We start from the raw sequence: 13,789 nt of genomic DNA, 5'->3' as shown, positions 1-13,789 counted from the left end.
GTAGGATACAACAAGATAACAGGTAGTATGTTGTTGTTTACAGTAGGGTACAACAAGTTTACAGGTAATATGTCGGTGTGTACAGTAGGATACAAGATAACAGGCAATATGTTGTTGTTTACAGTAGGATACAACAAGATAACAGGTAGTATGTTGTTGTTTACAGTAGGGTACAACAAGTTTACAGGTAATATGTCGGTGTGTACAGTAGGATACAAGATAACAGGCAATATGTTGTTGTTTACAGTAGGGTACAACAAGATAACAGGTAGTATGTTGTTGTTTACAGTAGGGTACAACAAGTTTACAGGTAATATGTTGATGTGTACAGTAGGATACAACAAGTTTACAGGTAAAATAATGGTGTGTACAGTAGGATACAACAAGTTAACAGGTAATATGTTGGTGTTTACAGTAGGATACAACAAGTTTACAGGTAATATGTTGATGTGTATAGTAGGATACAACACGATAACAGGTACTATGTTGATGTGTACAGTAGGGTACAACACGTTAACAGGTAATATGTTGGTGTTTACAGTAGGATACAACAAGATTACAGGTAATATGTTGATGTGTACAGTAGGGTACAACAAGTTTACAGGTAATATGTCGGTGTGTACAGTAGGATACAACAAGATAACAGGTAAAATGTTGTTGTTTACAGTAGGGTACAACAAGATAACAGGTAATATGTTGATGTGTACAGTAGGATACAACAAGATAACAGGTAGTATGTTGTTGTTGACAGTAGGGTACAACAAGTTTACAGGTAATATGTCGGTGTGTACAGTAGGATACAACAAGTTTACATGTAATATGTTGATGTGTACAGTAGGATACAACAAGTTTACAGGTAAAATGTTGTTGTTTACAGTAGGATACAACAAGTTTACAGGTAATATGTTGATGTGTATAGTAGGATACAACACGATAACAGGTACTATGTTGATGTGTACAGTAGGGTACAACACGTTAACAGGTAATATGTTGCTGTTTACAGTAGGATACAACAAGTTTACACGTAATATGTTGATGTGTACAGTAGGGTACAACACGTTAACAGGTAATATGTTGGTGTTTACAGTAGGATACAACAAGTTTACAGGTAATATATTGATATGTACATTAGGATACAAGATTACAGGTAATATACCTGTGTGTACCGTAGGATACAAGATTACAGCTAATATGTTGGTGTGTACAGTAGGATGCAACAATTTTACAGCTAATATGTTGGTGTTTACAGTCGGATACAACAAGTTAACAGGTAATATATTGATATGTACAGTAGGATACAAGATTAAAGGTAATATGTTGGTGTGTACAGTAGGATACAATATTACAGGTAATATGTTGGTGTGTATAGTTGGATGCAGCGTTATTACAGGTAATATGCTGATGTGTACAATGGGATAAAAGATAACAGGTAATATGTTGGTGTGTACCGTAGGATAAAAGATTACAGGTAATATGTTGGTGTGTACAGTAGGATACAACAATATCACCTGTAATCTGTTGGTGTGTACAGTAGATTACACGATTACAGGTAATATGCCTGTTTGTACAGTGGGATACAAGATTAAAGGTAATATGTTGGTTTGTTCAGTAGGAAACAAGATTACAGGTAATATGTTGTTGTTTACAGTAAGATACAACAAGATTACAGGTAATATGTTGGTGTGTACAGTAGGATACAATACAACAGGTAATATGTTGATTATGGCAAGTCAAGTTTTCATTTATTCATGGAGCAATGTTGATCCAGTACTTAACCAAATTATATAAGATATCTCATATAGTATATAAGATATAAACATATAAGATATCTTATAAACATATCAGATATCTTATTTTAAGTTTATGAGATATCTTATATCTCTTATAAGATATCTTATATACTTTATAAGATATCTTATAAAAGATATAAGATATCTCATAAACTTTTCTTTATTAGATATCTTATATCTTTTATGAGATATCTTATATAATATATTAGATGTCTTATATAATATATAAGATATCTTATATCTTTTATAAGATATCTCAATTAATTTTCTTTATAAGATATCTTATATATTATATAAATTATCTCATAAAAGATATAAGATATCTTATAAAGAAAAGTTTATGAGATATCTTATAAAGTACGAGACTCTCGCGAGACCGACAAAGAAGAAATGTTTGAAAATGCCTGCTCCCGTTGTAAGATCACGAATCCGATAAACGAGAGCTGTGTAAAACTAGCTTTGCGCCCGTACAGTTTCGTATTTTTCAACAGGAAGTATAACTAACACCAATATAGGATTTTAGTTGATATATTTAAATATTAATTATTATATTTACGCATACATTTTAAAATATTAGTGTTAGGAAGAACACATTAATATATTCTAAAATGGCTGGAATAATCCAGAGTTATAAACTTTTCCGAAAGAAACTCGAGTGTTCTAAAGAGCCATTGAGAACTGTCTGTGAAGTTGCTACATGTTTAATTATTCAAATGACAGTTTCGTTGGCCTAAAAGACAAAGGTTCAGATATAGTTCTTATTAGTGAGAATCACTGTCATTTATTAATCTGTTGTACGTCATTTTCAACCAGAATGAGACAAATGAAAGTAAGTTTGCCGAGGATTTATATTGTGACGGTGTAATGATGCCAAACTCGGTAAGAGCGCAGAAATATTGTCATAATCAGTCACCACATACTCAAATATAAAGTGAGATTTTAAAATTCATCTTGATTTATGTTATTTTTCGTACACAGCCTCGTTGAAGAATTCTAGTTTGGTTTGATTTGGGGAGGGGGGAGGGGTTTGGTTTATATTATTAATGAGGTCTTGTCTTATAGTTGATGTCAGAAAGCTGAGTTAGTTGATTCAACATTTATCATTCACATCACTTGTCTTCTTTGTTGTAAGCAAAATTTATTGATTTCTGCTGATTATCCTGTGTTATAAATTCATGGTTTAAAGTTTGTGTTCATGTATTTTGTGAGTTAACAGGTAAAGGACATGTACAACTGTTCAGTGTTTTCCCAAACCAATCAAATTAGTTAACCTACCCTCAGTGAGTCACCCACCCCAAGTAGCTTGTTTAGATTTTGTCCCATTTTTCAAGACTGTCCTATATGTTAATTTAGACCTGGTGGTAAAGAATCTTGCAATCTACCAGATATAATCAAATCTAAAATACACGAAGAATATTTATAATGAAATACAATTTATTATACCCAGGAAATTAACTCCTTATTTTTACATTTGATCTAACTTGACCTCTCTAGGTTAATTTTAAGTCCAAGAAAAAATTCATAATAAAATATATTTATACTATATATGTGTACATATCACTATAGCAAGGTTATTTTATTATATTAAATTAATCTCATCATCTTTATTTATGAAAAGTGACTGGCACTAGATCATAAACTTAGGGAACTTAGATATAATTTCAAAAATGAAGAATGTCTTGTATTTCAGTTCCTTTTCCAAATTAATTTTATCACTCAGGGGAGCATATGGTACAAATAGGACTTTTCCCCCAAAGTTTGAAGCAGATTCCAAGAGAAATATTCAGTTTACTGATACATGTGCTTAACATTTGGGTTCAAGACTCAAAAACTTGTGGATAAGTATTGTATAACTCTTTTTAATAATAACATCTAGGATAGATATTTCAGCCCAAAAACATTTTTTTTTTTGATACAGAACAAATTCTGTTTGAGAATCAACTGTTTTGAACAGTTTTTTTTTTAAATATATAGCACCGACACTCAATCCATATTGATATGAAATATTTGAAATTTGAATATTTCTATAGTGCATAATTCCATAACCTTAAGTCTATAGGGACATGTCAAATACTACCAGGTACTCGTTTATATATACAATGGAAGATATTATATATAATGAATGGGCATCACAGTATATATATATATTTTGCAGCACACTTAATAAGCATGTGACATGTCCCTGTAACCCACATCTAATTATAGGTAAGTAGTGGGATTATTAGTGGAAGCCAATATCAACACATCCAACTAATACAGTACTTTAAAACAAGAGCCCCATGGGCCTAACAGGTCACCTGAGTTGTAATGCAATTGTTATTTGTTGTTGTGATATGTCAAAAATAAAAATTACATATATATATATGTATAGCAGGGAATTTTGCCCCTCACCAGGGAGGAATTAGTACCCAAGGGGTTGTGAAATTCACATTTTGATTAAGCACATCAGGATATTTCCATCCATGAGAAGGTTTTTTAACATATCTGGATCTGGAAGTAGACAATTATTGTTTGAGCTATTTTGGCCCCTTTTGGCTCCGCCCCTCAGGCCCTTAGCGTCCACATGATCACATCATGTAAATGTATCCCCTCCCCAAGAGTAAAAGGGCGACAATTGATAAAAAAAACCTTAAGATATACACCTCATATACATCAGATATACACCTTCTAAACATCAGGTATATACCTTCTATACATCATGTATACACCTCCTATAGGTCAGGTATACACCTTCCATGCATCAGGTATATATACCTTCTATACATCATGTATACACCTCCTATAGGTCAGGTATACACCTTCCATGCATCAGGTATATATACCTTCTATACATCAGGTATACACCTCCTATAGGTCAGGTATATATATACACCTTCCATGCATCAGGTATATATATACCTTCTATACATCAGATTACACCTATACATCAAGTACATCTTGTATGCATGCACATATACATGAGGTATATGTAAGGTCCATATTCTCTGTAGGTAAGGTACCTCATCTTTATAATAGTTGTCTGATATTGGTTCATATTGATTGCATGCACAGGAAATATAACATGTTTGCTTGTGCTGGAGTTTCCCATTTATGTTCCCTTATTGTGGCCTCTCAAGAACAAGAAGCACAGGCACATTATTAATAGCTCACCTGGAATAATATTTTTCATTAAAAGTTGTTGATTACCTCTTACCATACAGGAAATATCAGCTTGGGGATCTCAACAATTTCCATGTTATGACTGAAGGAGTAAGTCCTCAGGGATGGGGTGGGCTCCATTAGGGACTATCTTGGTATCATGAGTGTTTTTCCTCTGCATGCCCAGCAGCATTTGGATGGGATCTTTACTGATTTCATGTAAAATTTGGGGACTATAAGCCCCTTGTGGCAGGGCAGGACCCTGGCGCCAATCATGTAAGCATGGATGTATTCAGATGGTTACATGGTGGGGGATCTTAATTATCTTTACACCCAAACTTCCTCTATTGGCACCCAAATGCTCTGGCCCAGTGACTGATTTGCCTCTGTTTTTTTCAGACCTGAGATATGCTACAATTACAGGTTTTTGAAGATGAAATGTCTTATTTTCCTCTTTACCGGAAATATACCATGTATATACTTTGTATCATGTACATTGTATCTTCTGGAAAATGAGTCAATACACTATATATAATAGAGATGATAAATACAGGTACCTTATGCAATGAGGCTGTATTATAGAGGATACCCTTACTAAATAAATAAGGACTTTTTATGTACCCTGTATACCACTCTCTATATACCATTCTTTATATACTCTGTAAACCACTTCTTATTTACCCTGTTTACTAGTTTGTATAATCTGTATACAAATCATTATATAACCTTCTCAATATTTCTTTATAAAGATATCTTTGTTGTGTTTTATAATAAACAAGAGGCACTGAGTTAGGACAAGTCTTTCTAACAAAAGTGTATCCAAGTTTTGATGCTCAGCAATATATTATATATATATATATTACTACATCCAGGTATAACACATGTAGTTACTACTACTGACAGGTATTACACATGTATATATTATCACAGATAGGTATTACACATGTAGTTACTACTACAGACAGGTATTACACATGTATATATTATCACAGATAGGTATTACACATGTAATTACAACTACAGACAGGTACTACACATGCATATACTATCACAGATAGGTATTACACATAAATACTACTACAGACAGGTATTAAACATGTACTACTACATACATGTATTACACATGAATATACTATCACAGACAGGTATTGCACATGTATTTACTACCACAGACAGATCATACACATGCATTTACTATCACAGACAGGTATTACACATGTATATACTATCACAGACAGGTAATACACATGTAATTACTACTATAGACAGTTATTACACATGCATATATTATCACAGACAGGTATTACACATGTATATACTATCACAGACAGGTATTACACATGTAATTACTACTACAGACATGCTGTAAGTGTTACCATGTATCTGGCTTGTGTGAAATGCCTTTTAGGTCACAAAATACAATTGTATCTCTACAAAATATATCTTATAAGTGATCAATATCTCAAAGACTTTAAAGAACATGCACCTGATGATGAAATATCACTTATCTGTATACATATGTATCAAATAATGAAATATTACTTCTTGTCTGTAATAGTATAAGTAAATACAAGTTTATAACCAGTTTGAAACAATGAATTAATGTTCCTTACATTACAGTATATTGATAGAACATAGAATTACAAATACATAAGTATGTTCTTTAATGTCTGTGATAGTTAAAACAATTTTATCTGAAACAATATAATTAAAGATACATAGCCTGTCTGTGATAATAAATACAGGTGTATGACCAGTCTGAAACAGTAAATAAAAAAAAATGTCCCCATGTCTATCTATATGTTATACTCCACAGAGACCAAAATGGCTTTAATGCGGTCTGTGATAAGCAGCCGAAACAATTAATAAATGTTCCTAATATGTTTAATGTCAATTACCTGTCTGTGAATTTGTACGGGTAATATTACAATTTTATCAAATTTCTTTAAAAACATTTAGAGGAAATCCGTGAAGAAAATCAAGATAAAACATTTTAATGAATAAATTGTAAGTAATACATGCAGTAGGATCGTTTTCCTTCAGTTATGAAATACATAGGAACATCCATTTCTCCACCACTTACCCCCCATCTACTTTATAAAGCTTAACCTTTTAAAATAATGTTAATACCGCTATAACCAGACCTATTTGGTGGCATTAAACTCCTACTTTCACTTTCACATACTTCATTTCCGGTTAAGAGATACGTACGAAACTAAGGCTTTCGATTTAATGCTTTACCGAGCGCTGTGGAGGAGGGTTTATTATCTCAAATTCAAATCTCGTTCTTTATAAGATATCTTATAACCGAATTATATAAGATATCTCATTTAATTTTGTTTATATTATACCTTATATATCATATAAGATATCTTATAAAAGATATAAGATATCTCATTTAATTTTCTTTATAAGATATCTTATATACTTTGAAATATCTTTTATACTTAATAAGATATCTTATATACTTTGAGATATCTTTTATACTTTATAAGATATCATATATAATAAATGAGATATCTTATATAATTCGGTTATAAGATATCTTATAAAAGATATAAGATATCTCATTTATTATATAAGATATCTTATAAAGTATAAAAGATATTTCAAAGTATATAAGATATCTTATATAATTAAATAAGATATCTTATATAATTTGGTTAAGTACTGGATCAACATTGCTCCATGCATAAATGACAACTTGGCTTGCCATAGTTGATGTGTACAGTAGGATACAACAAGATAACAGGTAATATGTTGATGTGTACAGTAGATTACACGATTACAGGTAATATGCCTGTGTGTACTGTAGGATACAAGATTACAGGTAATATGTTGGTTTGTTCAGTAGGATACAATATTACAGGTAATATGTTGGTGTGTACAGTAGGATACAACAAGATAACAGGTAATATGTCGATGTGTATACAATGCCATATAGCTAGACGATAAATAAAAATGGGGAAATCAAGCTAACAAAAACCACAGCGTCATAAAATTGTGAATGGAAATCTTAACTGTGCGATTATGTAACAGGTGAAGTGGTACCCTCTACCTTAAAAAAGGGTAGAAATAAACACTTAATATCTCTATTTAAAGAAATATTACATAACACCATCTCATAACAAAGTAAAAATTATCTATCACAGAACACTACCACATAGCATTATAAAATAAAAATATCTTAAAACACGATTACACCATTTTCACAGAACATATTGTATTACGATCACATAACACAAGATCACAGAACATATTGTATTACGATCACATAACACATTATCACAGCACACCTTCGCGTATAACGATCAGACGACACCTGTCTTAGACCGTTACTACATATAACATATTCTGGTTTAGTTTTTAACAGTAAAAACAGGTTATTCGGAAGGAAAACAATTGTCATGTTTGAAGGCACTTATGTATGGATAATGTAAAAGGTTTTTCGTTCCCTATTCATCATTTAACACGACATTTTTTTCGTGTATTGTCGATAAATAGTTAAATTATTTCCCCTCCTTATTGTGACCAACACCCGAGGACATTGTTTAGACGGCTAACTAACGGGAGGCATAAAGTAACCGTAAAACTGGTATATTATCAGGAACGAATTTGTCGTTTGAATTCCAATCTCTTATTTAATTGAGAATGGTAATAAATACTTACTGTATACAACTTTAAAAATATATATGATTTTTTTCTATCTATTTAGAATGCGCAACACCACGGAAAATACTGAACGCTACTCTGCAGACTTATACTGGCTGTAGTGCTTCTTACGGCTGTAAATTTGGGTACAGTTCACCCGCATCTCGTGACTCAAATGTGATCACGTGTCAGGAGGACGAGACTTGGACACCGAGCGACTTCGAATGTGTACAAATACGTAAGCATGTAGTTTGACATTTTTACTTTATATGTATTCATTTCGAGTAAAAGGAAAATTATTATATTGATTCTAATCCGACACTGAAGTAATCCCAAAACAAAGTGTGACAGTGTAATACGGACAGATTCATTATTCTTTGGAATGTAAATACTAATTCACAGCTACACAAAGGATATAACACACAGACATGAGCAGTGTGCATACTAGTAATGGAATCCCATGCAGTCGTGACGCGAAGGTTGGTTTACTTACGTACACGAGGTCAAGTACTTGGTGGTCAGACAGGCCGTTATTAATTTCAAAATATCCACTAGAAGCAATAAGGACCTAGAAATCATGGCCTTTTCACGTGAGACTGATGAGAATCCAAAAGGCCTCGTTAAAATGTAATCGTTCATTTCGGACTAATACATACCTGATATAATTTAAGTGATACTATAGACATAATGTACATCAGCCTTCATACACGACTCTAAAAGACCACAAAACAACTGTAGTTGGCCTTTAGTTGAGTAACCAAGCTAACCCTGTCCGTACCTACCACTGACTAACTAAGGGGCAACCCGTTAGGTTTATCAAACAGTATTAGGGAATCCTCGATGACGATTTAATCCCACTACCTGTGACAGCATCGCTGTACCTCATGATGCCAGCCATGTATGAAATGTCACCTCACACCTCTTATCCTCCCTAAAGATCAGGACATCCCTATAGGTCCCTTGGGGCTAGCAAATACCATAAATCTCCATAACCAATTATCGACCCCTCCCTAAAATAGCATTCGAGTATGACCAAGGAAACAGTCCTAGTATACACAGCAAGAAATGTATACAAAATACGATTCCAATAGACCTTCTGAAGCTACCTAAGTAAATATGTTGTGAATATAATCTTGTCCAATTTCACATTAATGTTGTCTCAAGAGAAAAGTTCAGTTTATATAACCTTGCTTTTGAATATTTAATGATAAACATATAATTTTTAATAAAAACCCATAACGACGCCTTCAAAGAAACATCTGATTTTCATTTATAAGCTGTACATTTCTAGCTGGCGTTCATATTTGTGTTGTGCATGTACTTATCAACTAAGGCCAATAACGGAAAGTATAAAGTTAGATAGTTTCTCGTTAGTAAACGAATAACGAAAAACTGTCCAACTAATGTTGCTTCAACTAAAAGCAATAATTCAATGAAAGGAAATTAATGTTTTCTAAAAATATTTCAATAACACTGAAAATAATATTGGTATGGTCAATGTCATTTAAGATTACTCTCTTCTATCTCATTGTATGTAATTTAATAAATATTAGTAAATTAATACTAGATTCCATTACGTCAAACGATTTGAGTGTCTAAAGAAAAAATATAAATATTAATGGCATTCTCAACTTAAATATCACTTGTGTGTAGCCTGTCCGTCACCGCCGTCACTGACAAATGGACATTCTGTGGTGACCTCCCTCAATGTAGGAGGGGCAGCATCGTATGTATGCGACACCAACTTTGTCAACATTACTAGTGGAGGAGGGGAGACAACTCTTAAATGTGTACAAGGAGGGACGTGGACGGGGATCATTGACATGGTCTGTAAGTAAACAATATATACCAGTGATATATCAACGAAGGTAAGTCAGTGAGGTACAATAAGCTGAGGAAAAGAAGTATGTAGTGTCGTTCATATCGAATTCAGGTGGGTATATCTATGTGGTCAATCAACGTATTGCTATTCAAAAACAGCACTGACATATTCGATATATATACTGCTCACATTTTGCTAAGGATCACTTTTATTTTTGGGCATATGTTAAAATACTGCCAAACCACAGCCCAAAACTACGTGAACTTGAGGTGGAGCCCTGTACTCACTCACATAACACAGTCCACAACTACGTGAACTTGAGGTGGAGTCCTGTACTCACTGACATAACACATTCCACAACTACGTGAACTTGAGGTGGCGCCCTGTACCCACTGACATAACACAACCCACAACCACGTGAACTTGAGTTGGAGCCCTGTACCCATTGACATAACACATCCTACAACTACGTGAACTTGAGGTGGAGCACTGTACCCACTGACATAACACATCCCACATCTACGTGAACTTGAGGTGGAGCCCTGTACACTGTACCCACTGACATAACACAGCCCACACCCCCGTGAACTTGAGGTGGAGCCCTGTATCCACTGACATAACGCATCCCACAACTACGTGAACTTGAGGGTATATCTATGTGGTCAATCAACGTATTGCTATTCAAAAACAGCCCTGACATATTCGATATATATACTGCTCACATTTTGCTAAGGATCCCTTTTATTTTTGGGCATATGTTAAAATACTGCCAAACCACAGCCCAAAACTGCGTGAACTTGAGGTGGAGTCCTGTACTCACTGAAACACAGCCCACAATTACGTAAACATGAGGAGGAGTCCTGTACTCACTCACGTAACACGGCCCACAACTACGTGAACTTGAGTTGGAGCCCTGTACCCATTGACATAACACATCCTACAACTACGTGAACGTGAGGTGGAGCCCTGTACCCACTGAGATAACACATCCAACAGCTACGTGAACTTGAGGTGGAGTCCTGTACCCACTCACATAACACAGCCCACACCCACGTGAACTTGAGGTGGAGCCCTGTATCCACTGACATAACACAGCCCACAACCCCGTGAACTTGAGGTGGAGCCCTGTACCAACTGACATGTGGAGCCCTGTACCCACTGACATAGCACAGCCCACAATTACGTAAACATGAGGAGGAGTCCTGTACTCACTCACGTAACACGGCCCACAACTACGTGAACTTGAGGAGGAGCCCTGCACCCACTGACATAACACATCCCACAACTCCGTGAACTTGAGGTGGAGCCCTGTACTCACTGACATAACACAACCCACAACTACGTGAACTTGAGGTGGCGCCCTGTACCCACTGACATAACACAGTCCACAACCACGTGAAATTGAGGTGGAGTCCTGTACTCACTCCCATAACACAGCCCACAACTACGTGAACTTCAGGTGGAGCCCTGTACTCACTCACATAACACAGTCCACAACTACGTGAACTTGAGGTGGATCCCTGTACCCACTGACATAACACAGACCACAACTACGTGAACTTGAGGTGGAGCCTTGTACCCACTGACATAACACATCCCACAGCTACGTGAACTTGAGGTGGAGTCCTGTACTCCCTCACATAACACACCCCACAACTCCGTGAACTTGAGCTGGAGCCCTGTACCCACTGACATAACTCAGCCCACAACTACGTGAACTTGAGGTAGAGCCCTGTACTCACTCACATAACACAGTCCACAACTACGTGAACTTGAGGTGGCGCCCTGTACCCACTGACATAACACATCCTACGGAGTCCTGTACTCACTCACATAACACAGCCCACACCCACCCGAACCCGAGGTGGAGCCCTGTACCCACTGACACAACACATCCCACAGCTACGTGAACTTGAGGTGGAGTCCTGTACCCACTGACATAACACAGCCCACACCCCCGTGAACTTGAGGTGGAGCCCTGTATCCACTGACATAACACATCCTACAACTACGTGAACTTGAGGTGGAGTCCTGTACTCACTGAAACACAGCCCACAATTACGTAAACATGAGGAGGAGTCCTGTACTCACTCACATAACACAGACCACAACCACGTGAACTTGAGGCGGAGCCCTGTACCCACTGACATAACTCAGCCCACAACTACGTGAACTTGAGGCGGAGTCCTGTACCCACTCACATAACACAGACCACAACCACGTGAACTTGAGGCGGAGCCCTGTACCCACTGACATAACCCAACCCACAATTACGTAAACATAAGGTAAAGCCCTGTACCCACTGACATAACACAATTACGTAAACATGAGGTGGAGTCCTGTACTCACTCACATATCACAGCCCACAACTACGTGAACTTGAGGTGGCGCCCTGTACCCACTGACATAACACATTCAACGTATTGCTATTCAAAAACAGCACCGCCATATTCGATATATATACTGCTCACATTTTGCTAAGGATCCCTTTTATTTTTGGGCATATGTTAAAATACTGCCAAACCACAGCCCAAAACTGCGTGAACTTGAGGTGGAGTCCTGTACCCACCCACATAACACGGCCCACAACTACGTGAACTTGAGTTGGAGCCCTGTACCCATTGACATAACACATCCTACAACTACGTGAACTTGAGGTGGAGCACTGTACCCACTGACATAACACATCCTACGGAGTCCTGTACTCACTCACATAACACAGCCCACACCCACGTGAACTTGAGGTGGAGCCCTGTACCAACTGACATGTGGAGCCCTGTACCCACTGACATAGCACAGCCCACAACTACGTGAAATTGAGGTGGAGTCCTGTACTCACTCCCATAACACAGCCCACAACTACGTGAACTTCAGGTGGAGCCCTGTACTCACTCACATAACACAGTCCACAACTACGTGAACTTGAGGTGGATCCCTGTACCCACTGACATAACACATTCAACGTATTGCTATTCAAAAACAGCCCTGACATATTCGATATATATACTGCTCACATTTTGCTAAGGATCACTTTATTTTTGGGCATATGTTAAAATACTGCCAAACCACAGCCCAAAACTGCGTGAACTTGAGGTGGAGTCCTGTACTCACTGACATAACATATCCCACAACTACGTGAACTTGAGGTGGCGCCCTGTACCCACTGACATAACACAATCCACAACTACGTGAACTTGAGGTGGCGCCCTGTACCCACTGACATAACACAGCCCACAATTACGTAAACATGAGGTGGAGTCCTGTACTCACTCACATAACACGGCCCACAACTACGTGAACTTGAGGTGGAGCCCTGTACCCACTGACATAACACATCCCACAACTACGTGAACTTGAGGTGGAGCCCTGTACCCACTGACATAACACA

The 13,789-nt window shown here is 36.5% G+C and overlaps 1 protein-coding gene across 1 annotated transcript in view; it reads left to right on the top strand.

Moving 5' to 3' along the window:
* The window catches only part of LOC110441823 (sushi, von Willebrand factor type A, EGF and pentraxin domain-containing protein 1-like), a 34,846-nt gene that overhangs the window by 10,646 nt on the left and 10,411 nt on the right, over positions 1 to 13,789 (top strand). Inside the window, exons 2-3 of the mRNA XM_021485088.1 lie at positions 8,644 to 8,817; positions 10,233 to 10,409. Of these exons, the coding sequence (XP_021340763.1) occupies positions 8,644 to 8,817; positions 10,233 to 10,409 (351 nt within the window). The remainder of the gene's footprint in view (positions 1 to 8,643; positions 8,818 to 10,232; positions 10,410 to 13,789) is intronic.

Source organism: Mizuhopecten yessoensis, unplaced genomic scaffold (assembly GCF_002113885.1).
Source record: "Mizuhopecten yessoensis strain PY_sf001 unplaced genomic scaffold, ASM211388v2 scaffold716141, whole genome shotgun sequence".
In the NCBI taxonomy this organism is placed as follows: Eukaryota; Metazoa; Mollusca; class Bivalvia; order Pectinida; family Pectinidae; genus Mizuhopecten; species Mizuhopecten yessoensis.
The sequence above is the reverse complement of the archived record's forward strand: the minus strand, read 5'-3'. Positions and strand labels throughout refer to the sequence as shown.